The sequence below is a fragment of the Rhinolophus sinicus genome, chromosome 3 (genome assembly GCF_057876585.1).
Source record: "Rhinolophus sinicus isolate RSI-liver-muscle chromosome 3, RSI-T2T, whole genome shotgun sequence".
NCBI lineage: Eukaryota > Metazoa > Chordata > Mammalia > Chiroptera > Rhinolophidae > Rhinolophus > Rhinolophus sinicus.
Window position 1 is genome coordinate 129,683,052 of NC_142503.1, and position 26,475 is coordinate 129,709,526.

The window sequence follows — 26,475 nt, forward strand, 5'->3', positions numbered from 1 at the left end:
CAATAAAAATGTTAATATTAGACAACTCCTTGATCAACATAGATTTACATAACTGACACAAGAAAAAAACAAAATGTAAATAATTCTGTATTTTTTAAAGAAATTTAATTTATAATTTAAAACTTTCCAACAAAGAAAATTTGGGGGCCAGATGTATTCTATTCACGTTACTATTAAACTGCCCTTAAGTCAGTGGTGAAAACAACAACCTTTTTATTATGCCGATTTATTCAGTAAGTTCAGAATTCATATAGGTCAATGGAACAGAATAAAAAATCTAAAACTAAATTCACATTTAAAGGGTCAACTGACTTTCAACAAAGGTACCAAGGTAACTCAATGAGGAAAAAACAATTTTTTCAAATGGTGCTGGATTAACTAGATAGAGGGGGAAATGAATCTCAACCTGTAACTTCCATCATATATCAAAAGTGAACTCAAAATACATCACAGACCTTAAATTTAAAGTTGAAGCTATAAAATTTCTGGAAGGAAATCTTTGAGACTTTGGGGTAGGCAAAGATTTCTTGGAACACAACAGCATGAACCCTAAAGGTGAAAAATTGATAAATTGGACTTAATCAAAATGTAAATTTCTGCTATGCAAAGTACATCACTCAGAAAATAAAACTGCAAACCAGAGAGTGAAAAAAATATTGTGAAGACATATATCAAACAATGGTCTTGTATCCAAACTATACAAAGAACTCTTACAACACAGTAACAAGAAGACAAAAAATAATAAATAAGCAAAATATTTGAACAGACACGTCTCAAAACAAGACATATAAAAGGATAATAAGCGGGGCCGGCCCGGTGGCTCAGGTGGTTGGAGCTCCGTGCTCCTAACTCCGACAGCTGCCGGTTCGATTCCCACATGGGCCAGTGGGCTCTCAACCACAAGGTTGCCGGTTCAACTCCTCTGAATCCCACAAGGGATGGTGGGCTCGGCCCCCTGCAACTAAGATGGAACACGGCACCTTGAGCTGAGCTGCCGCTGAGCTCCTGGATGGCTCAGTTGGTGGGAGTGTATCCTCTCAACCACAAGGTTGCCGACTCCCGCAAGGGATGGTGGGCTGCGCCCCCTGCAACTAGCAACAGCAACTGGACCTGGAGCTGAGCTGTGCCCTCCACAACTAAGACTGAAAGGACAACAACTTGAAGCTGAACAGCACCCTCCACAACTAAGATTGAAAGGACAACAACTTGACTTGGAAAAAAAAAGTCCTGGAAGTACACACTGTACCCCAATAAAGTCCTGTTCCCCTTCCCCAATAAAATCTTTTAAAAAATAAAAGGATAATAAGCAAATGAAAAGATGCTCAACATCATCAGTCATTAAGGAAAAGAAAAAGAAAACACACACTCATTAGAATGCCTAAAATTAACGGCTGACAATACCAGTCATTGGATGTTAAACTCTTATACTTCTAATGAGAGTATAAAATCATATAATCACTTTGAAAAAGTCTTGCAGTTTCTTACAAAGTTAAACATATATTTACCATATAACCCAATAACTCTACTCCTAAGTATTTACCCAAGAGAAATAAATGTGTCCCAAATAACCTGTAAATAAATGTTTAAAGCTACTTTATTCGTAAGTGTCAATAACTGGAAACTCCCAAATGTCCATCAATACATGAATGAATCAACAAACTGTGCTATACTTATACAATAAAATATTACTCAGCAAGAAAAAAGGAACAAACTGCTGATACCACAAAGACCTGGATTACTCTCAGAAACTGCACACAGAGCAAAAGAAGTCAGACACAGAAGAGTACGTACTGTATGATTCAATTCATATGAAACTCTGGAAAAGACAAATCAGATCCTTGGATACTTGGGTGAGGTGGAGAGATTATCTGGGAAGGGACTGAAGAAACTTTTGGGGTGTTGGAGAGGTCCTATGTCTAGATTGGGGAGGTGCTTATTTGGCTGTGTGCATTTGTCAAAACTCATCAAAGTTTACAATTAAAATGGGTGTATTTTGTGTAATTAATTTTTACCTCAAAAAGTTTATTTTAAAATAAGTTCTTCATGCATTTTAAAAGTTCTTAATACATCTTATTTGTCCAAATAAAAATACGATAAAAAGTACAAAATCGATTTACAAATAGTGAGAAAATCACTTTCAAATGTAACAAAGTTTAATATAAATTAAGTAAAAGCTCAAATTAACATGCTGAAAATATACTTAACAACAAGATTAAAACCACTGCAATGTATTAAGTTGGTGCAAAAGTAGTTGCGGTTTTTGCAATAATTTTTAACCTTTTAAACCACAATTACTTTTGCACCAACCTAATATAAAATACAGGTGTGACATATAGCTGCCCAGAGTCAATCACCCACAGAACAGTACAAATCAAGAAAGTAGTTTCTCTGTCAACTACACCTGTTCCTGAAAATGAGTCTGTGCCTCAAAATGTGTTATTTTATTGGTGAAATTAGAAGTCTTCTTTAAACTTCTCCAGGTTCTTTTTCCTTATATGCTCCACCATGATCTTTTCCTTATTTAAGTGATAGTTAACCAGTCCCTCTCTTTTATGCAAAAGTCTGCCCTGCTCCATGCCATTTCACCTAATGATTTTTTTAAAAAAAAGGAAAGCCATGCTTTTTCTTTTCTTTTTCTTTTTTTAAGATTTTATTGGGGAAGGAGAACAAGACCTTATTGGGGAACAGTGTGTACTTCCAGGACTTTTTCCAAGTCAACTTGTTGTTCCCTCAATCTTAGTTGTGGAGGGCGCAGCTCAGCTCCAGGTCCAGTTGCCATTGTTAGTTGCAGGGGGCACAGCCCACCATTCCTTGTGGGAGTTGAACCGGCAACTTCTGTGGTTGAGAGGATGTGCTCCAACCGACTGAGCCATCCAGGAGTTCAGCGGCAGCTCAGCTCAAGGTGCCATGTTCAATCTTAGTTGCAGGGGGCACAGCCCACCATCCCTTGTGGGAGTCAAGGACTCAAACTGGCAACCTTGTGGTTGAAAGCCCACTGGCCCATGTGGGAATCGAACCGGCAGCCTTAGGCATTAGGAACACAGAGTTCCAACAGCCTGAGCCACCAGGCCGGCCCCAACCTAATGATTTTGATTTTTTACTTTTGCTCTCTCCTTGTAGATATGGCCATAATTATACCTACAACCTCAAGAGCATCATGTACATGATTTCATGAAAAAGACTTGTCTTTCTCTGAGCTGCTTCATGGCACTTTTTATTTTCTCATTCCTCAAACTGTAAATGAGGGGATTCAACAAAGGGGTGATCACCGTGTAAAATACAGATACCACCTTGTCAAGGGAGAAGCTGGTGTCTGGCCGGGTATAGATAAAGATGCATGGTCCAAAGAAAAGGGCAACCACCATAAAGTGGGCTGAACAGGTAGACAGGGCTTTCTGGCGCCCTTCAGCTGACTGTTTTCTAAGAGAAACCAGGATGACCGTGTAGGAAGTGACCAAAGCCAGGAAGCAGGCGAGGGAGATGGTTCCACTATTGGACACAATCAGCATTCCCGTAAGGTATGTGTCTGTGCAGGCCAACTTGATGACAGGAGGCACATCACAGAAGTAGCTATCAATAATGTTGGGGCCACAATAAGGTAGACGAATGGTCAAGAAGGTCTGCACCAGTGAGTGAACAGTACCCCCCAACCAGAGAGCAAAGACAAGCTGTATGCAGACCCTCATGTTCATCACATTGGGGTAGTGTAATGGAATGCAGATAGCTACGTAACGATCGTAGGCCATAATAGTCAGTAGAAAGATCTCAGCACAGGCAAACAGATGTAAGAAGAAGAGCTGTGTGATGCAGTTGTCAAAAGAAATGGTCTTTCTCTCTAAAAGCAAACCCTCCAGCATCTTAGGCACAGTGACAGATGAGTGGCAGATGTCAATGAAGGACAGATTGCTCAGGAAGAAATACATGGGAGTATGGAGATGTGCAGTAAAGACTATGGTAACCATAATGAGAATGTTCCCCCAAAGGGTTAGCACATATGTGGCAGAGAATGCCACAAAAAGTAATATCTCCAGTATCCATTTATCTGTGAGTCCCAAGAAGACAAATTCAGTCACTCTTGTTTGGTTTAGTGCATCCATCCATCCATCCATCCAGTGAGCTTTCCAAAGGACCTTGGGTAGGGGTCGGGGGAATGAAAGCTTAATTTAGCTTTATTATTAAGGAATAGAACTAACTGAAGTGATTCTGCATTCCTATCTGAATTGCTTATTTATTTTTAGGGCATATAGAATATAAGATCAATTTAATAATAATTGTAACAATATACCCATCTATGTATCAGGAGCTGTTCCAAAACTTTATATCCACCATTTTGTTTAACCACAACTGTACCATGGCATAAGCATTATTGATCCATCTTGCAGATGAGATAAATGAGCCTTACAAGAATAAATAAGTTGCCTAAAACCCTTAGCCACTAGTTAACTGGTTCTTTTCATTTCCGTCTAATCCACAGATAACACCAAGTTAATGTTCTAAAATACAACTCCCAACTGAAATCATTCACTATTTCACTCCTTTTATCAAATTAAACATACCTTCAAAGCCTGCAACATTTATTTTTTCAGTATAGCATCCCTCCCTCTCCCTATGTATTCTTCTCTCCAACGAAGCAAGTTACTGTGCTTCAGCCATGCTACCTCCACCTATTTATTGTCCAAAATCTTTGTCTTTATTTATTCTGTTTCCTCTGCTCAGAAAACATACCCTCTAATCAAATATGCTCTCTTTACCTCGTTGCTGACTATAAAATACTATTCATCTTTCAAGACTATTTGGAAAAGCAGTACCTTTAAGAAAACTTCCCTGACACAATTAAATCCTATCTCTTCCCTTTCCTACTTCTTTTATGATACCTAACTATAAAAGAAAATATTCATTTTTGTTCCCCATTAAATTAAAATTTTCTTAAAAAGCAATAACCACGTATGACTTACCCCTTGTAGCACTTAGCATGGTTTCTTGCACACAGTAGGTATGCAAAAAATATTTTTATCTGAAAAGAGAATCCAATCCTTTATTTATAGTATAGCTAATAAGTGACTCGAGAAACATATTTTTGTAATATGATTTTCCCCCTACGAGATATTATTGTATAAATACTAACATTATATTACCCCTAATTTTCTATACTGATTGGCTGGACAAAACCTATAACAGAGTTTAGGAAATAATTACCACAAACCATAAAAAAAAAAATTTATGTTCTTGATTCAATTACTTCACTGGTAGGAATCTCCTAAGCATCCAACCTATTCAAAAAGCTAAATGCAAGAAAATATTAATTACAGCATTATTTAAAATAATGGTCATGGAACTTTTTTTTTGAAGCTTAAATGAATATAGTGGAACTTGAATAGAATTGTGCAAAGCCATTAGGAATGGCAGTAATAAAGAATTACCAATATAAAAAAATATTGAAATATTATGAATAAAAAATGAAATCAAATTTGTTGATACATTCCCACAATTTAAAATATATATAGTGCCATGTAAATTATCAAAATGCAAATAACAAGCTAGAAGAAAATATTGCAACCCATATGACCAAAAAAGGGATAATATTCCTAATATTCAAAGATCTTTTAAAATTTGACAAGAAAAGATGACAATTAAACATGGGCAAAAAAATATGAATAGACAAATCACAGAAAAAAATGCAAATGACAAATAAGATGTTTAACTTCAAAAGTAGGTGAAAAAAATACTTTCTGTCTCTCTTCAGACTGGCAAAGGGGTAAGGAGCTGATCACTCTATAGACTGCTAGTGGAAATAGGTATTATTAAGAACTTTTTGGTAAATATTCTGACAGTACCTCTCAAAAATTTAAATGCCCAGACCCCTAACCCAGGAATCCCACTTCTAGGACTGTATTTCCTAGAAATAAAAGACTATGTAATTAAAGACACATGTTTATTAAAACATTTTTAGAAAACAAGGTACCGGAAATAAACTGAATGTTTACCAATAGAGGCATAAGTAAATGAATTTTAGTACAGCCACAATATAGAATATTATATAGCCATTAATAAGAATGAGTTGGATCTATGGTTCTCAATGTGGCAGCACATTAGAACAACCTAAGGGGGTTTTATAAATTTTGCTGCCTAGGTCCCACCCCAGACAATTGATTCAGAATCTCTAGGAGTCAGACCCATCAGTGCTTCTAAAGCTCCTTCTTGGTTCCTGTGTATAGCCAAGACTGCAAACTACCATGTTTTCCCGAAAATAAGACTGGGTCTTATATTAATTTTTGCTCCAAAAGATGCGTTAGGGCTTATGTTCAGGGGATATCATCCTGAAAAATCATGCTAGGGCTTATGTTCCAGTTAGGTCTTATTTTCAGGGAAACACGGTATTAACTTCAAGGAATGTTAACAATATATGAAGTGAAAAGAGCATATTATGAATATGTTGTGAACCAGGAAGGAAAGAAGGGGGAGGAGAGAGAGAGAGAGAGAAGAGAAGGAACAAAGAAAAAAAGAAAGAAAGGAATCAAAAAAGATTTTTATGTGTACACATACACATATATATGCATATATGTACGTTATAACATATTTATACATATTCAAACCTATTCAAAATTGATTGTTTGTCTATCGTATTTTTGCCTAAAAGGATAGAAGATAGGTGTTGAACAACACACTTATTTTAACCTTGGTTACACATGGAATGTAGAGTTGAAAGGAATAGTAGGATTTTACTAATTTTTACATTATACTCTGTATTGTTTAAATTTGTATAATAAGCATGGGTTACTTTGTTTCAAAAAACAAAGTATTAAAAGCATGCATGGGGGGGAAAAGCAAAAAAGAAACAAAAATGCTGAATTTATGGGGTTATAAGTACATTTTTCCTTCTACATGTCTAAGAGTTTATAATATGGTTGTATATCTTATAAATCAATAGTCTTAAGATGGGGATGAACTTTCCTGTAAACTCTAGTCAGCAACACATTAGTAATAGAGAACCAAGAGCTGTTTTGCTTTCAACTAGAAAGGAAAAGGCAGAGGCTTGTCATAGAGCCTGTACAATGAATTCAAATAACTGTGACCTTTGGCCTTCACCTCCCTAAGTGTCAGTTTTCTGAGTTGTAAAATAGGAACTAGATGCATCTCTTCTATGTGATTGAATGTAGCAGATGTCTAGGTCTCCTGTTGAAAAGATTAAGAGAGAAGCCAGGGAATGGGAAGAATCTCTGGCTTCATTAGTGGTTCTGTGGCACATAAAAATCATTATCACTTTGTAAAGGTGAGGCAGAAAGAGAACAGGAAAACTCAGTGTCATCAAATCAAATCGATCAACATAGTAACTCTATAAAATTCTGGCTCTCTTTTAAAGGCAAAAGCAATATTCTTCAATATGTAATCAGTAACATGTGTAGACTCACCTCACTTATTTAAAATAGAATTTCCACTGACAAACACTTACCACAGCTCCTGTACCCCCTCTAATGATTCATTTCTCCTCTTATACCCTGTGACAGAAGCCTGGGATGTAAAATCATAGAGCACAAAATTCTACACAAAGCGGATTTCAGGATTCGAAGCTTTGGGATTTTTACTTCTCTGACATAGGATTTTGAAGTGATCATTGCATGACTATAATTGAACTGGCCATCAATGAATACTCAGGAGTATTATTAAAAGTTTTCCATTTCAATGAATTTCTGGTTATTAATCTCATTCGGTTAGCAATTTAATAAGTAGACAATAAAACCAGCAGCCTCTTAAATGAAAAAGTTCCAAACTTTGGCAATTAGCATGACATCAGCTTGTTTAGCCACTGTACTAACTACTGCAATACACACCAGGGATTCAAGGCCACTGACAAGGCCTCACCCATGAATACTAAGTAAATTGGTACCAATCTTTAGGCTCCCAAAATGCCTAATATACATCCTGGAACTAACTTAATTTCCAGAAGTAGCTGATGCAAAACATTCTCATTTGTCTTTTTTACTGCTTGAATAAAAGTTCAAAACAAAAAAATATAATACACACTTTATAGATTGTGTGCATGAGGAAACATCTTCCAATAAGGAAAAAATGTCATGATGTTTTGTAACCAGTCAGTGTTTAAATCTATTTTAAAAGAGTTTTGACTACTTAAAGCAAAATAATAATAATAATAATAATAATAATAATAATACATTGTGGAACTTACAACATGCTGGAGTAAAATATATTAAAATTAAAATAATAAGGCTGGGAGAAGGAAAATGGTAGTTTGAAAGATTCTTATACCGTGTTATAATGTTATTCAATGGTATACTACATTAAAGATATATCTTCTAAGTGATAGAGAAAAACTAAAATAAAATGGCATAGCTAATAAGGTAATAGTAGAGAAAATACTTTTTAAAAACTCAGTTAATCCAAATGAAAAATGAAACAGAACATAGAAAAAATGAAGATAATAAACAAATAGCAAAATGGTGGATTTAAACCAAACCCCATCAATAATTACATTAAATGAAAATGGTCTAACTTGTGTCCAGAATACATTAAAAAAAAAAAAAAAACAACTCTTACAGCTCACCAATAAAAAAGACAAATAGCACAACTTAAAAATGGGCAAATGATCTGAATATACATTTTTCCAAAGAAGATATACAAATGGCCAATAAATTCATAAACGTATTTTCAATATAATTAGCCTTCAGGAAAATGCAAGTCAAAACCACAGTGAGATACCACTTCAGATCCAAGATGGCAGAGTAAATGAACACTGTGCCTGTGTCCTTCCATGAACACATTAAAAGTACAACTAAATTATACAGCAATCAACCTGGAGAACCATCTGAAGTTTAGCTGAACAGAAGTTCTATAACTAAAAATATAAAGAAGCCATGTCAAGGCTGGTAGGAGGGGCAGAGACACTGAATAAGCCCCAAACCTCCCTGCCGTGGCTGAGAATCAGGAGGGATATCTTGGCCACGGAGGTTCCCCACAGAGGAGCGAGGGACCCCAGCTTCCCACACCATCCTCCCCAGTCCAGAGTCCTGGTGCTAGAAAGAGGAGCACCCACAATATCTGGCTGTGAAAAACAGTAGGGATTCTGACAGTTCACATGGGAAGGAAGGATACTGGAAACCCAGACATACTCTTAAAGAGCCCACGCACAGACTCACTCACTCGCAGGCACTCACCTTGGGATCCAGTGGAGGGACGGTAACTCAGGGGGCCTCGGAGACATACGGGGACAGCCTGAAGTGAGTGGCATCAGGAGGAGGACCAGAGGACAGTTGGCATTTTCCCAGTAAGGGGTCCTCTTCCTGTGCAGCCAGCAGGTGGGCGCCATCATTCCTATGTTGAGCCCGCCCCCACAGGCCAAATCTGAATCTGACTGGCCTAATGAGCTGCACTGCTCTGCCCTACTAACTCAGCTGGTACTCCACCCCACCCAACTCGCACACAGCTGGAGGCACTTTCTTATGAACAGCCAACCCCTCCTGCATTGCACTCTTTCCTAGAAAACTATCAGAGTCCATGGGCCACAGGGGGGCAGCAACTGGCCTCGGTGTGCTCTGAGACTTTTGCTGAGTCACTCCAGGCTCAGCACCGGCACCAAACCAGAGTCTACATTAACCTGGTGACCACAATTCTTCCCACTCTAGTGACTCCCTGAGATCCTGCCTCACCCAACTCATGTACTGCATGAAGCTTTATCAGTGGTTGAACCTTAAGGGAGCCGGCAGGTGGCAGCAGGCCTCCAAGTGTCCTGGCTTTATGCAGAGTAACCCCAGCCTGGTACTGGTGGTAACCATCCTCAGTTTGCAGTGTGGTCTCTCCTATGTGTCTTCAGATATAGCACAGGCAGCGAACTACAGCAGATTTCTTTGTAGCTCCTACCAGGTAGTCCCCAACAAGTCACAGGCATTGGGTGACCTGGGCCTGCACCAGAGCCCCTTGCAAGAGGTCCCAGAAACAACATACTTGGAGGTCTTCAGGCCACAGCAGAGCACCACCCAATTAGCCCAAGTGGCACACACAAAGGGTGGTCTCAACAGGCACCAGAGCCCACTGGGGCAAATCCCACTCAATAGGGTAAGCCTCAGGTACAGAAGACCATAAGCTGTGGACGTGGCCAACCCCACAGGTAGACAGGCTAAGGGTCAATACCACCCACTAACATGCCAACAGCAATCTAGGATCAACTACAAAAGGAAAGCAGACACAACCCACACAAGGGATGCTGCTGGAGCACCCAGCTCAGGTGACCAGGGAGACTGTGCTACTGGGCCCCATAGGACACCTACTACATAAGGCCACCCATCCAAGACTGGGAAACATAGTAGAGCTACTGTTGTGCGGGGCGGCCCGCGGGGTCTCAGCTCCCACTCCCCACACAAGAACACAGGATATGGTGAGGCCAAAAAGGAATACCCACGGAGCCATAGGTAGGGGAGTCATACCACTATGGTCTCACTGGAGGCTGGGTTAACACGACGTGCGACCTGCCAACCGACTGACTCTCCTTCACTCTCCTCAACTCTCCTCCTCTCTCCTCAACTCTCCAACGACTCTCCTCCATAGCCACGGCAGTTATATTAGTGGCCAATGGCCCAATGGCTACAGCTGACGGCCAACCAGCCAAAGCTGATGGCTATCTACTACCCGAGCCAGCACCCTTCCACATGAGGCCGAGAGCCTGGAAACTGCTCTCTGGGGCTCTGTCCCCACAGCTACTTATTGCTTAGAAACAAACACAAAAAGGTAGCTAAAATGAGGAAACAAAGAAATGCATCCCAAATGAAAGAACAGGAGAAAACTCCAAAAAAAGAATTAAACAAAATGTAATCAAGCAACCTACCAGAGACAGAGTTCAACACAATGATTATATGGATGCTCAAGGAACTTAGTAAGAACTTCAACAAAGAGATTGCAAGCATAGAAAGGACATGCATAACATAAAAAAAGAACCAGTCAGAAGTGAAGAATGCAATAATTGAAATGAAGAATGCTCTAGAAGGAATCACCAGGAGACTAGATGAAGCAGAGGATCTAATCAGTGATTTGGAAGACATGGTAGCAGAAAACACCCAACTGGAACAGCAAAAAGAAAAAAGAATAAAAAATAAAAAATGAGGATAGCTCAGTTGCTCTGCTCATTGGTGGCTGCTGTGCTGTTGGTCCTTTTATTTCTTAATTTCCAGGACTCCAATTCACTGCCATGTCCTCTGAAGAAGAGAAGCTCTTTGTTGAAGGGCTCAACTTTAACACTAATGAGTAAGCTCTGGAAGATCACATCAGCAGCTTTGGCCCTATTTCTGAGATAATTGTTGTCAAGGACCAGGAGACACAGCAATCCCGGGGTTTTGGCTTCATCACCTTCACCAATCCAGAACATGCCTCAGATGCCATGAGAGCCATGAATGGAGAGTCTCTGGACAGTCGCCAGATCTGTGTGGACCTTGCAGGCAAATTGGCTGAGGGTACCAGAGAGGGTGCCTTTGGGACCCATGGGAATGGTCACAGCTACTCTAGAGGTGGTGGGGACCAAGGCTGTAGGAGTGGCAGGTATGACAATCAACATGGAAGATATGAAGATGGATATGGAAGGTCCAGAGACTATGGTAGCAGAAGCCAGGGTGGTTATGACTGCTACTCAGGAGGAAATTCCAGAGACAATGAAGACAGCTAAAATGAGGCATACACACCTAATGTAGATACACAAGGAATAAAACTTCTGATCCAGGAATGTCTTTCCTAATGGCTGTATTTGAAAAGATTTTTGGAGCTTCACTGAAACATCTGTTTTAGTACATTGACTTCTATTTTTGAATTGAGCTCACAAGGTAGTGTGTTAAAAAAAACCTTTTAGAAAGCTCCATGTGTTTTAAAAAGTTTTTTTCCTCCCATTTAAAGACAAATTCTGGGACATTTATAGAGTTTGGGTATTTTTCCTTTGACCAGTTTTTCAGTTTGGGCTCTCAGGATTGGTTCTGACAAAAAACAGCCACCCTGATTTAATGTGTATCTAGGGGCATTTAAAAAAAACCCATACACAGTGTTTAACATGGTTAGGAAGCAATTTCCAAATGTGACTACAAGAAACCAATATGATTACTTAGAGGTGTTTTTTACTAAGAGTCACCACACAGATTATACAGAAGTTTCTTTAAAGTATTTGTGAATGTTCACTTTTTTTAATTCTGGAAGAAAAAATATTTTGTTTTGTCTCATGGCATTTAGGATGTTCTTCATGGAGCTCATTAAAAAGATGAAACCTGGGGGAAAAAATGAGGATAGTTTAAGAGACCTTTAGGAGAACATCAAGTGTAACAACATTTCCATCATAGGGGTACCAGAAGAAGAGAGAAAGCAAGAGATTGAGAATTTATTTGAAGAAATAATCACTGAAAACTTTCTTAAGCTGGCAAAGGAAATAGACATACAAGTCCAGGAATCACAGAGTCCCAAACAGGATGAACCCAAACAGTCCCACACCTAGACACATTATAATTTAAATGGGCAAAGGTTAAAGACAAAGACAGAATCCTAAAAGCAGCAAAACAAAGTCAACTAATAAGGGAGCTCCCATAAGACTGTCAGCTGATTTCTCAACAGAAACTTTGCAGGCCAGATGGGATTGGCAGGAACTATTCAACGTGATAAAAAGCAAGGACCTACAACCAAGATTACTCTACTCAGCAAGGCTATCATTTACAATCAAAGTACAGATAAAGAGCTTCCCAGACAAGAGAAGCTAAAGGAGTTCATAACCACCAAGCATTAGTACAAGGAATGTTAGAGGGATTTCTTTAAGATTAAAAAGAAAATCAAAATTATGAATAATAAAATAGCAATAGATACATATCTACCAACAATTACTTTCAATGTAAATGAATTAAGTGCTCCAATCAAAAGACTTAGGAGGGCAGAATGGATAAAAAACCAAAACCCACAATGGGATTTATAGATGATGTAATACAGAATTGTACACCTGAAATCTATGTAATTTTACTAACAATTGTCACCCCAATAAATTTAATTAAAAAAAAAAAAAACAACCAAAACCCTAACATATGCTGCCTATAAGAGACCCACTTCTGATTGAAAGACATACACAGATAGAAAGTAAAGGGATGAAAAAAATTTCATGAAAATGGAAATTAAAAAAAACAGCTGAGGTAGCAATACTTATACCAGACAAAATAGTCTTTAAAACAAAGGCTATAAGAAGAGATAATGGGGGCTGGACCGGTGGCTCAGGCAGTTGGAGCTCCGTGCTCCTAACACCGAAGGCTGCCAGTTCGATTCCCACATGGGCCAGTGGGCTCTCAACCACCAGGTTGCGGGTTCGATTCCTCAACTCCCGCAAGGGATGGTGGGCTGCGCCCCCTGCAACTAACAATGGCAACAGGACCTGTAGCTGAGCTGAGCCCTCCACAACTAAGATTGAAAGGACAACAACTTGACTTGGAAAAAGTCCTAGAAGTACACACTGTTCCCCAACAAAGTCCTGTTCCCCTTCCCCCCAAAAAAAAGTCTTAAAAAGAAAAATAATAAAATAATTTTTTTTAATTAAATAAATAAATTTATATATTTTAAAAAAAGAAGAGCTAATGAAGGACCCAGTAATCCTACTTCCGGATATTTATCTGAAGGAACCCAAATCACTATTTTGAGGGGACATGTGCATCCATATGTTCATTGCAGCATTGTTTACAATGGCCCAGATGTGAAGGCGGCCTGGGTGTCTGTCAAAGGAAGAATGGATAAAGAGGAGGTGGTAGATATATATAATGGAATATTGCTCGGCCATGGAAAGAAATGGGTTCTTGCCATCTGCGACAGCATGGAAGGACATAGAGGGTGTTGTGCTGAGTGAAGTATGTCAGACAGAGAAAGACAGATACAATGTGATTTCATTTATTTGTGGAATATAAGAACAAAATTAACAAACAAAACAGAAACAAACTCATAGATACAGAGAACATATTGATGGTTGCCAGATGGGAGGGGTTGGTGGTGAGGATGAAAGAATGGGAAGGGATTAAGAAGTACAAATTGGTTGTTACAGTGGGGATGTAGGGTATAGTATAAGGGATATAGACAATAATACTGTAATAACTATGTATAGTGTCAGATGGGTACTAGAGTTGCTAGGGTGATAGATGGGAGGAGGTGGGGGATAGGGTGAAAAAGGTGAAGAGATTAAAAAGTACAAATTTAGTTACAAAATAGTCGTGGAGATGTAAAGTAAAGCATAGGGAATACAGCCAATGATATGGTAATAACTATGTATAGTTCTAGGTGAGTACTAGACTACTCGGGGATCTCTTCTTAAATTATATAAATGTCTAACTACTATGCTGTACACCTGAAATTAATACAAAATAATATTGAATGTCAACTGTAATTGATAAATTTAAAAAGTGATCACCAGGGGAAGGGAATAAGAGGTCCAAATTTCCAGATTAAAAAAAATAAATCATGGAGGTGTAATGTACAGCATGGGGAATACAGTCATGAATATTGTGATAGCATAGTATGGTGTCAGATGGTTGCTGGACTTATGTTGATCATTTTTTTAGGTACATAGTGTTGAATAACTATGGTGTACCCCTGAAACTAATATAATATTGTGTGTTAGCCATATTTTTAACAAAATTCTTTTAAAAAGAGAGATACCACTTCACTCCACTAGGATCACTATAATTGAAAAGACAGATGATAACATGTGTCAGAAAGGATGAGGAAAAATTGAAACCCTCATACATTACTGGTAGGAATGAAAAGTAGTGCAGACAATTAGGGAAACAATTTGGCAATATCTCAAATTGTTAAACACAGAGTTATAACTCAGAAAATTCACTCCCATACCCAAGAGAATTGAAAACATGTCCACACAAAAAATTGTACACAAACATTTATTGCAGCATCATTCCTAATAGCCAAAAAATGGAAGCAACCAAAATGTCTATCAACTGACAAATGGATAAACAAAATGTGGTATATCCATAAAAAATGGAATGTTATCCAGTAATAAAAAGGAATGAGGTACTGATATACAATAAAACGTATATCCACCTTTGCAGTGCAGGAGATAGAGAGACAGCAGAGTTTGGTGTTGTTGAGGAGAAAAGGGTATGGGGGCATCAGATGTTACAGGCCCTGGTGGAGTTCCACCAGTGCAAGGTAGTAAATATTCAGCAGACCGTAACTATTATAGATGCTACCCAGGTGGTAGGGCTCCTCCGTGTAATTACCAGAACAGTAAGAGTAAGGAAAAGAAGGAGGGATGGGAGAGTGCTCCCAAAGGCCAGGCCCAATGGTGTCAGCCCTCCTTCAGGCCACAGTTCTCACCTTACTACATGCAGAGACCCTGTGATCATCAGTCACACTATTCCAACCCTCCAGTGCAGAAAGAAGTGCTGGAGGGTGCTGACAACTAGGGTTCAGGAGAATAAAGTAGACCAGTGAGACAGAATATGGATCAGCGTTATAGATCACAATTCCTCAGGGGCCCTTCTAACCGAAGGCAACACAGAGACGACAGCAATAAAGAGGAGAAGGAAAGTCAAGGAGATAAGACCCAAGGTCAGCATCCACCTCAGCATCATTACTGCAGCAGCTTCAGTCACCTCCGCAGATGCCTGGAAAACCCTAAACCATAACATGGCAAAGAGACAAAAGCAGCTGATTCACCAGCTGAGAATTTATCCACTACTGAGGCTGAGCAGGGCCTGTCTTGAGTAAAGGTCAGCTGACCACCCGGTTCAGTCATCCAAAAAGAAGAAATGAATATAAAATCCCAGCAACAAGAAATAAACGAAATATTGAGTTGAAGACCTTATGTACTTACTTCTTGCCCGTTGACCAGATGACTAGGACTATGCACTATCTACACAGTTTGGGGTTTTTAATATTTTTATCTAAAGACATCACTTTTAGGTAATGATGATTGTGGGGTTTTTAAGCCTGATTTTTCTCAATACAACTTTAAATATTTTTAAATTGTTTCATATCTGGTCAAGTTAAGATCTTTGAGAACCTCATTCTTAATTTGTAATCAAAGTTTATAACTTTATTATTTAAAAAGTCAACTGTGATATTGTGATTTATGATAAGAAATGTATGTTTGGGCTTCCTCCCCTTTTCTAGGAACTCAAGAGTTTTTATACAATCTTTATGAATGTCTTTTATTGGCTGTATGGTAAGCAGAATTTCGAGCAATGGCCCCAAATTCCATCCCCTAATCCCCAGAATGTTAAATGTGATGAAATATCACTCTATTGATTATGTTGTGTTATATGACACTGGTGACCTTTAAAAATGGAGATATCTAGGTTTGCCTAGCTTAAGCACAGATCTTAAAAGCACATGAACTATCTCTGTCTGGTGTCAGAGGAAGAAGGCAAAAAATGAAGCCCCAAAGTTCCACACATGAGAAGGACTTGAAGTGCTGTTTCTAGTTTAAAGATGGAGGGGATCACATGAGAAGGAATGCAGGTGTCCTTAAGGAAGTGAAGATGCCCCCAACCCACAAACAGCAAGGAAACAATGACCTCAGTCCTATAAGTGCGAGGAACAGAATTCTGACAATAATAGAAATGAACTTGGACAAAGACCCTTAGATTCAGATGAGAAGTCAGCCAGCCAACACCTTGACTTGTGATATCCTAAGCATGAAAGCAGTTCAAACTGCCTGCACTTCTGATCTACAGAACTATAAGTAAATACATGGGTGCTGTGATAACTTGTTATGCAGCAATAGAAACTAATATATCTTTAAAATATTCCATTGATCATAACTTACTTAACATTGTTGCCCATATTTTGCCCTAATGAATAATGCTGCTATATAAACATTCCACACTCCAAAGTCCAAAGCCCTTAAACCTCATTTCTAGCCTGCCTCTCTTTCAGTGAGAGCTCAAAAATAGAATTATTCAAGGAATAGAATTATTAAAGGAATATGAACATTTTTAATGGCTTTGATTCATAATGCTATATTGCTTTCCAACATGACTATTTCCATAGAAATTCCATCTCAAAGGTTCACCCAAAGAGAATTTTGTTTAATCTTTGATTCCAAACAAACTTATGTAATATATGACTGACTATGCCTTATTTTAACTTAGAGCAGCCCTCACTTTTGATATCCAAATAACCTACAGTTTGACTGTCTAAGCTCTTGTCAGCCTTATTGTGTGGAGACAAAACCACAACAATGATTATTTATTCTCTAAACCTAGCTGACAGTAGGCTGTAATGTTTAACAAACTTCACTGAAAACTTCAAACTTCATTTGAATTACAAAGCAGGGAATTACAAAGCAGGCAAGGAAGATCTTAAAATGGACTACAAACCCCGGCAATCTGGTTCCAAAGTCCCCAGTCTTAACTCACAGCAGGCATACACTCAGGAAATATAACTTCTTACTACAATGGCTGCCTTTTGAATTTTGGTACAGCTTAAGACGCTTCACTGTGTCTCTCACAGCACAGAGGTAAGAGGCAGAGTCTTTCATCTGAAGATCCTTCACAAGGAGGTAGCTGTATGTCTCAGAACGACTCAGGAATGAGGAAAAATGATGCCCTCTACTCTCCAAACCATCCAGTATATTGTAAGAGATAAACATGGGTGAACTGCCCTCATGTTGTTGGTACCAGGACAGCCCGTTAAACGCAGCTACCTGGTACGAGCAGTTGATCTGGACAGAGGCTCCTTCCATAGCCGTCAACTCAGCAGCCTGCTGAACACCTTGTCCTGCAAAGCCTATGAGAAGACACATGACCATTACCAGGGCAGCACTTCTGGAAGCCACATCATTATTAAAAAGGTTAGTTTCCATAGAGTCACAAAAAAACTGCCATTGATGGAGGAGTTCCTTAGATAGCAATAAGTGGTGGTAAAAAAGAGGAGGAAGGGAAGGAGGACGAGGATAATTAGCACCCCATAAGGAAAATGCGTGTCAGGAAAGACTCTCTTATGATAAGTGTGAGAGGCTGTAATCATTTAATTTAGCTGAAAGAAAATTATTTTGAAAATTCCAAGCAATGTTTCCTTGGGAACATTGGGAGACTTACCTTCCATTGTCAGAAAAACATAAAGAAGGAAAACTCCCCACATCTGCTGCAGGACACTACGAGCCAGGCACTGCATCCCAGTTCCTGAGCTGCTGAAGGTCGAAGGTCGACTCCCTCCCTGTGGATGCAAAACCCAGAAGAAACGCAAGGGGAGGAGCTTCTGTTCAAGAAGGGGTGACTCTAAGCTTCTTCCACCTGAGCTGCTCTGGGTTCCCTTACAGGAGTGTCTTCACATGAATATTTTCTACAAACAAATCCACAGGTCTTAATCCAAGTGATTCTGTGAACATTGGACAATAGAATTGTGTGTAAACAACAGAGGTGAGGAATGGGAAAATAATATAAAACAAAGGCAGAAGTGGTCAATTTTTCCATACTGAGTTTCTCTTTCTCAAAGCAGGAGAAAATAGAAACAGGAGTGGGATTAGAAGTGGGGTGTGTGTGCGTTGTAGTGGTGATGGTGGTGGTATTTGTGACAGTACAGAAGAGATGGGGTAGTTTTTCTACCATCTAAATGTATCTCCTCACATGCAAAGAGATGTTATTTAAAAGATCTAAAGAAATACAATATATATCTGTCTGTATTTATGAGTAAATATAGAGGAATAGATGTGGAACAACAAAGGAAACTATTAACTGTAGTTACTTCAGAAGGTTGAGTTTTTTTTTTAATTAAAATGTATTGGGGTGACAATGGTTAGTAAAATACTTAGGTTTCAAGTGTACAATTCTGTAATACATCAGCTATATGTCACACTGTGTGTTCATCACGCAGTCAGTCAGAAGGTTGAGATGTAAAGGAAATTAGAATATAAACCTTTTCTTATATATCTCCGTTTTGTTTGATTTATAATTTTTATGTAATAAAGTAAGAACTTGAAAGAAGGAAGTGGAAGGGAACTAAAGAGAAAGAGAAAAAAAAACTGACAGAAGGATGGGAGGGAGGGAGGAAGGAAGGGAGGAAGTGTTTCAAACTATTTCCCAATTGTCACAAAAGCAAATTATCTCTCTTGACACATAGTTTTCCCAAGCTGATGTACCCCCATATACAGTATCTTCGCTAAAGGAATTTATTATATCCGTCATGAGTCCTCTGGATTCATTATTTCTATTTACTCAGTATAGGAGACACAGGTCAGTACTTGGTTTTAACATAGATAATACTGTCATCTTGTGGCCAGATGTAGCATTGCAATGTCACACACACACACACACACACACACACACACACACACACACACACACACACACACACGTGTGCGTGCGAGCGGGAGCCTGCACATCTTCCTTAGTAATTTAGAATTAAAAGGAATCTCAGGAATCATCTAGTCTTTGTCCAGCTCCATCATTTTACAGTGGCGCTTCCTGAAGCTCATATCACACTTCACTTCTTCATTTCTAGCCAGTTCTCCAGTATCACTCAGATTAACATTAACTTGTATAAAATAAATAAATGAATACCCAAAGCTACTTGAACTGACATATGCTATCTAGACCTGCACATGAACGTGAGAATCAATTTGATATCAAATCAACCCCTGGTAACTTTGAATCAGAGGTTCATATTTAAAAGCACAGCTTGTTTTGTTCTGTTTTGTTTTGTTTTGTTTTGTTTTGTTTTGTTTTTTTCCTGTCCACAGCATTTAACCTGTGTGGCGGTTTCTCTTATTTTTTTATTCAAAAGTATTTCTTGAGACCCTACCATGTGCCAGTCACTGCTCTCTAATGCTAAGGATTCCAGAATGAGCAAAACCCCCTCCTCTTGTGAAGCCTACATTCTAGTAAAGAGAGATCAACAAGAAACCAAGTAAATGAGTAAATATAGTATGTCAGGTGGTGTTAAATGTTACTGAGAAAAATGAAACAGCAAAGAGGAAGGAGGAAGGTCAAGAGAGATCTCATTGATTAGGTGACATCTGAACAGAAACCAGAAGGGGTGATGGAGAATCCCTGATGGATATTTGGAGAGGGACAGTGACCAATTGAGATCTCATAACACTTCCAGTTGCTTACCAGAAACTATTCTGACAGGGTCATTCCCCACAGCCCCCTTTCCAGAGATCTACTAGAAACATTTGCAGCCATTCTCTCTCAAAACAAAATAATGACAATTTGGGGAGGGAAAAATCTCATTAGGGAAATAAATTAGAGTAGGATTTCCCCTGAGTTTAGAATTTTTCTTCAAATCTCTTGACAGTGTTTTCGTCTTCTCCCTCTTCTCCCTCTTCTTCTTCTTCTTCTTCTTCTTCTTCTTCTTCTTCTTCTTCTTCTTCTTCTTCTTCTTCTTCTTCTTCTTCTTCTTCTCCTTCTCCTTCTCCTTCTCCTTCTCCTTCTCCTTCTTCTTTTATTCAGAGCAACAGAGGCAACAACAGATGAAAATGTAAAATGTCATTCAAATAATATAGAAGTCACACTATTCAAAGAGCCCTGAAAGGCAAGTAATCTGAGAGAGTCTGCATATTTTTTTTGCCAGGTAAACTCCTGAAAGAATTCTAAAGCCTTTCCAAATCAGACATGGGAGCCTTTTACAATAGGCCAGACTGAACCTCTGAAGGACACCTCTCTATCTGCTGGACCATTTCACTCAAGGACAGCCAGTCTCCTCCATGATTTCTCAGCTCCATACATGTGAGTCTAAGATGGATGGAAAAACAATCCTGAAACCAGCTCCATTAAGAATGAGGCCACAAACTAATTCTGAAACTTTAAATGTTTCCTGTTATTTTGTTCAAATGTTAATTTAACCAGTCTCTTTTCTCCATCTTCTTCCTCAACTTTTTCCCAAACAGCTAGAATTAACTTCCTTCTTTCCAAGCTTAGGGAATTTCTTTTTTGTGTTGAGAAAATGACTCAAAAGAATTTTAACACTATTTTCTTTTCATATTCTCTTTTTCTTAGGACAGTGATAAAGGGCAAAGTTGTGCAGTGATAAAGTCATAAAGATTGTGAAGAAGATTCTTTAGTAATTGTGCAAACACAGGCCAAATTGGTCATCTTTTCTTCCTCCACTGAAAAGAACACTAAGTGCCTTTCCTTAAACAAGCTCATTTTTTTTAACTTTAGGTAGAAGGACCGGAATATCCTCTTGTGGGAAGAGATAAAATATGTCTAGGCCACCTCAGACTCTATCCATTTCCCTTACTCTGCCTTAGCTCTATCAGGATGCATAACTGAATGAATGTGATGGAAGGGGAATCTTTCCAGAAACAGATTTGGGTTGGGTCTTCTCTCAAGGGTAAATAAAGGTCCTGTGATCTTAGTATGTCTAACACAACAGTGGGCCAGTCTTCATTCCTCATCTTCAGGATCTCATAACTGTTCCCTAATGGCCCAGATCCCAACATTCACTATAGAAATCCAAACTTTCAAATAGCTGGATGTGCTCACACCAAACTGGCCTCATTTGGGCAGAAGTGGGGTGGACAGAAAGCAGCCTCTCCCATGATCCCATGGCTCCATAAGTTCTCTAAAAAATGCTCTTGGCCATCTCCACTGTTCTTATCTTTTCAATGCCCAGTCTTTCACCCATCCCCACAGCCTTTCTCTAGAGCTTCCAGTATAATTGCTTTCAAAGTATGTATTATTTATTCTCTAATGTCACTGGGCCCTTATTTTCCGATACATTTTGTATTGAATTTTAAACTTTTGCTACTTTTATGTGCTTTTATATTTAAATTCCAACTATTTCCTAACATGATTTTAGCAATATCAAATAGTCTAAAACAGGAGATTTTAAAATAAGTTGGTTACCTAATTAGCCAGGATAGAGATATTAAAGTTATTTTTAATTTTTTGAAATTCTTTAAGTCTGCCCCTTTCTTCACTTTAAATATCCAAAGTTTCCACAACTGAAAACAGGAGCAGACCTAAAACGAAGTGACACATAAACCTACTGGACCGGGGAACAGCAGGGCAAGGAGGGTGGTACCCAGACTCTTCTCTCATCAACACGTCTAACCTTCTACAAACATGCTCCTTGTTTCTCCAAAGATCCACCTTCTGGAAATCTGCTCCGTCCACCTCTCTGCATCACAGATTGCCTTCCTCTACAACCCCTGAACACCACAGCCTAAGTCAAAACCTCCACCCTCTGCAGAGTCAGCCTAGAAAAGTAATCTGCCCTCACATCCAGCAGCTGTTACCCACCTCAGTTTCCTGGTCCTACCAGGAAGGACAACCAGAACCTAGAAGGTAAAAGGAACTTTCTTCCAACAGGGCACCTGGGAGAAGAGGAACCAGATTTATGCAACCATATTTATGCAAAATAAATGGGAAAAATCAGACTAGCAAAGCAGATAAATTGGGGACAATTTTTTCACTATATATATATATATATATATATATATATATATATATATATATATATATATATATATGTATTTATGGAAATCCTCCAAATGATTCCCCTAGTAGTATATTTTATCTGATTTTATATACAATTGACTTTCATAAAACATTTCAGGAGTATATCATTTGTCTAAGGGGAAGCACACTGATATTATATGTCTGCATTGACAAAAAAATTACTTTGGTTCATTAATAGTATTTTAGCATAATCTTAAGTCTCAACTCTTTTCTATATTCTAGTCAAAGAAATAAAAACTGGTCTTCCCATCCATTTTCAAATAAACCAGGGTGTCCACCTGAAATTCAGGCAGTAAAAATCCGGTATTTCTTCTTTCTTTGTGGGCGGAGGGCATGCTTAACATTTTCTATGGACCCTGAAGAGCCAGGTATATTAAGTATTATTATTACCATCAATAGCTCTTAAATGTTAATATAGGAATTATGCTATTTTAGAAAATAACCAAGGTAAAATCTCTTGGAATTATCTGATGAAGATTGAATTGGTAAACCTGTCAATACGTTATTTATAATTCATCTGTTGCCATTATAATTGCTTCCTAAAAAATAGTCATTTAAATTACAAAGATATTTTATAGCTAAATGACAGATGAATGCATCTCAAACCCTAGTGTGAAGAGAAAAATCTTTTATCTAACATCCTATTCAACAAAAAGAGTGAAACAAACATATTTTATTCTTCTATCTTTTCTTATCATCCTAATTAGGTACTTCAAATTCTTTCAAGGTCTTTAGAGAGAGTTGCTGTATTATAGACTGTATATATATAGTATATATTACAGTATATATATAATAGTATATGTATACTATATATTATAGTATATATTACAGTATACATATAGTATATATTACAGTATATATATATAATAGTATATGTATACTATATATTATAGTATACATATAGTATATATTACAGTATATATATAGTATATATATACTATATAGTATATATATACATATATAGTATATATTACAGTATCTATATAATACAGTATTATAGACTATATATATATATATATATATATATATATATACACAATAAGATCAATTCCTGCATTAATCAATGCTTTTATAATAAACAATAATAATTCCTCTATAACCTCATACCAAAAAAGTCCAATTGCAAATCAATGGACCACATAAATTAATAAATATAAATGATATCCTGGAGTAATAAAAAAACATGAATGACCCTTGGAATTCGTTGCAATAAAACTAAATCCATATTGCATAAGAATGAGATGGCCCTTGCCCGCCCGGTGGGCCCAAGGTTTAGACAAACAAGATCAAACAGAGAAAGCAGCACTGTGTCAGGATTCAGTGGGACTTAGCAATATCCATTCAATCAGCCATTTAGTCATCCCATCTAGCACATCGCATCTAGTACATTCAGAAATTGGACGATGGCAATATAATATGATACCTGCTCTGAAAAGTATATGCATGGTACTCGGGAATCAGGAAAGTCTTCTTGAAGGTGAGGACCCCAAATTCAGTCCTGAAGGAATAGTGGTGAAGGGAGCATTACCAAGGCGAAGGGAGCAGAGAAGGCAGACTGGACACAGGAGCAGAGAGCCCTGAGGAGTCCTGTGCATCTGAACACTAGGAAGGAATTGCAAGAAAACGTAGATAATAAATAACAGTGATGTGATGGAGTGGTAAATAAGGGCCAGATAATGAATGTTTTTGCATGCTATTGTGAGGAGATGGGATTTTTAGCTGAGGGCAAAAAGGAGACATTGCGATGATGATTAAGTGGAGAAAAAAAGTAGATGCAGTAATTGTAGCATATGCATTTCATACTTCTCAGCCTCAACCTCAGCCCCTCTTTGGTGACCATCCTTTTTGTTTGGAGTTATAAGTTCCCCTACTCCTTGATCAGCCAAATTCAGCTTCTAAGTATCTCCCAATACACAAGGGTTTTCATTCATCTAGGAAACTAACCAGCCTCTGGACAGTTTCTCATATCAAGTGAACTGAAGTAACTAATGGCAACACCACTTCTTTAAAATAAAATTTAACAGTATTCAGTTTCATAACTCATGTTATGAGTTATTCTCATAACTCTTAGGCATTAATAATCAGACAAAAGCATTCTTTCACCACCTCCCTGTGTTGTATTTCCCCTGTCTGGCTTCACCATTCTTCTTAGCAGACTACAGAGAGACATGGGAAAGACCAAAAACACATCCCTGGACACTGTGGTGACAGATTTCATTCTCCTGGGCTTATCTCACCCCCCAAATCTGAGGACCCTCCTCTTCCTGGTCTTCTTCACCATTTACATCCTGACGCAGCTGGGGAACCTGCTCATTCTGTTCACTGTGTGGGCTGACCCGAAGCTCCATGCTCGCCCCATGTACATTCTTCTGGGCGTGCTCTCATTCCTGGACATGTGGCTCTCCTCAGCCACCGTTCCTCGCATTATTCTAAACTTCACTGCGGCCAGTAAGGCAGTCCCATTTGGTAGCTGTGTGGCTCAGTTGTATTTCTTTCACTTCCTGGGCAGCACCCAGTGCTTCCTCTACACCTTGATGGCCTATGACAGGTACCTGGCAATATGCCAGCCCCTGCGCTACCCGGTGCTCATGAATGGGAAGCTATGCACCATTCTTGTGGCTGGAGTTTGGGTGGCGGGCTCCATCCATGGGTCTATCCAAGCCACCTTGACCTTCCGCCTGCCCTACTGTAGGCCCAACCAGGTGGATTACTTTTTCTGTGACATCCCTGCATTATTGAGACTGGCCTGTGCTGACACGACTGTCAATGAGCTGGTGACCTTTGTGGACATTGGGGTAGTGGCTGCCAGTTGCTTCATGTTAATTCTGCTCTCCTATGCCAACATAATCCATGCCGTCTTAAAGATACGCACAGCTGATGGGCGGCGCCGGGCATTCTCCACCTGTGGTTCCCACTTAACTGTAGTCACAGTCTACTATGTCCCCTGTATTTTCATCTACCTCAGGCCAGGCTCCAAGGGTCCTCTGGACAGGGCAGTGGCTGTGTTTTACACTGTTGTCACTCCATTACTGAACCCCCTCATCTATACACTGAGAAACCAAGAAGTGAAGTCTGCTCTGAAGAGAATAACAGCAGGTCTAGGGGCTGTGAATGAAAATAAGTAACTATGGGCTCAGGGACTATCTACACTACTGTCGCCACCACTCTTTTCAGCTATTACTGCATGTGGCAAATGTTTGATAAACTGTTAATGATTTAAACTGAACAGAATTTAATTCTATTTATGAGAAATTCTGACCTCTTTGGATTCACAATCTTTTTTATCTTTTTTAATTGATTCAAATTATTTAAATTATGTTTAGAAATAAATGGATGCATTACTTCTACCACCTCTGATTACTTTGTGGTATAAAAAAAAGGCCTTATCAAAGGGTAAATAGGATGAGAATGTGTCAACCTCTTCAGAAGTATATTATGCCAGAAAATGTGAAAGGGGAAACAAAGGACGTAATGCTACCCTAGCCCTTTTTTCATTCTCTTTGCCCCTAAACCCTAGTCTCCTGTAAATTCTGTTTCTTTGCTTGTATGGCATTAACATTTCCAAGCACTTGAACTTGGAAATATTGGATGATTTATGTTTTCTTCCTGTCCATCACTCTTCCCATGTACTAAGACATCAAATTCTGTCCCTTTCACCTTTAGAATATCTCTCTTGATTCCTAAATAATCTTTTGTCCTCTTCCTCCTCCAGAAGGGTAAATAAAAATTACCCTTCTGGACCATAGAATCTGTAGGACTCTGTAATGAATGTACAATAAAGTCAGACCCTTTAATCTGGTATTCAATATCCAAAAAAATCTGGACCCTTCAAACCTTATCTCCCAACACAGCTCTAACCTCCTTTTCCTCTCTCATCCTCATTGATTTACTGCTAGTCCTTGAGTATGCCCAATACTTGCCTGCCACTATTTTGCTCAAGTTCTCCCCTCTAGGTGGAATGCACTTCCCATCCAAATTCATATTGTCTAATCTCTTAAAGACTTTTCTTAGAAGAGTGTCAAAGTATAAGCTGCAAATTTTAAAACTCTTC

General features: G+C 38.6%; 2 protein-coding genes and 2 pseudogenes across 2 annotated transcripts; 3 read left to right on the forward strand and 1 right to left on the reverse strand.

The window, feature by feature from the left end:
- Nucleotides 1–3,155: 3,155 nt before the first annotated feature.
- On the reverse strand, nucleotides 3,156–5,251 carry OR4E2 (olfactory receptor family 4 subfamily E member 2). Its single transcript, XM_019713587.3, has one exon. It carries the CDS (start codon nucleotides 4,107–4,109, stop codon nucleotides 3,156–3,158), a length of 954 nt encoding a protein of 317 aa, XP_019569146.2. The 5' UTR covers nucleotides 4,110–5,251.
- Nucleotides 5,252–11,068: 5,817 nt separating this feature from the next.
- On the forward strand, nucleotides 11,069–11,688 carry LOC109435605 (RNA-binding protein 3 pseudogene; annotated as a pseudogene).
- Nucleotides 11,689–14,830: 3,142 nt separating this feature from the next.
- Nucleotides 14,831–15,722, forward strand: LOC141570608 (Y-box-binding protein 1 pseudogene; annotated as a pseudogene).
- Nucleotides 15,723–24,592: 8,870 nt separating this feature from the next.
- Nucleotides 24,593–25,549, forward strand: LOC141570367 (olfactory receptor 10G2-like). The gene has a single exon (XM_074326707.2). The coding sequence runs from the start codon at nucleotides 24,593–24,595 to the stop codon at nucleotides 25,547–25,549; it is 957 nt and encodes a 318-aa protein (XP_074182808.2).
- Nucleotides 25,550–26,475: the final 926 nt, after the last annotated feature.

Bases quoted from the DNA above. Each gene is read 5' to 3' on its own strand.
- OR4E2 (XM_019713587.3), bottom strand. From the start codon at position 4,109: ATGGATGGATGGATGGATGCACTAAACCAAACAAGAGTGACTGAATTT.
- LOC141570367 (XM_074326707.2), top strand. From the start codon at position 24,593: ATGGGAAAGACCAAAAACACATCCCTGGACACTGTGGTGACAGATTTC.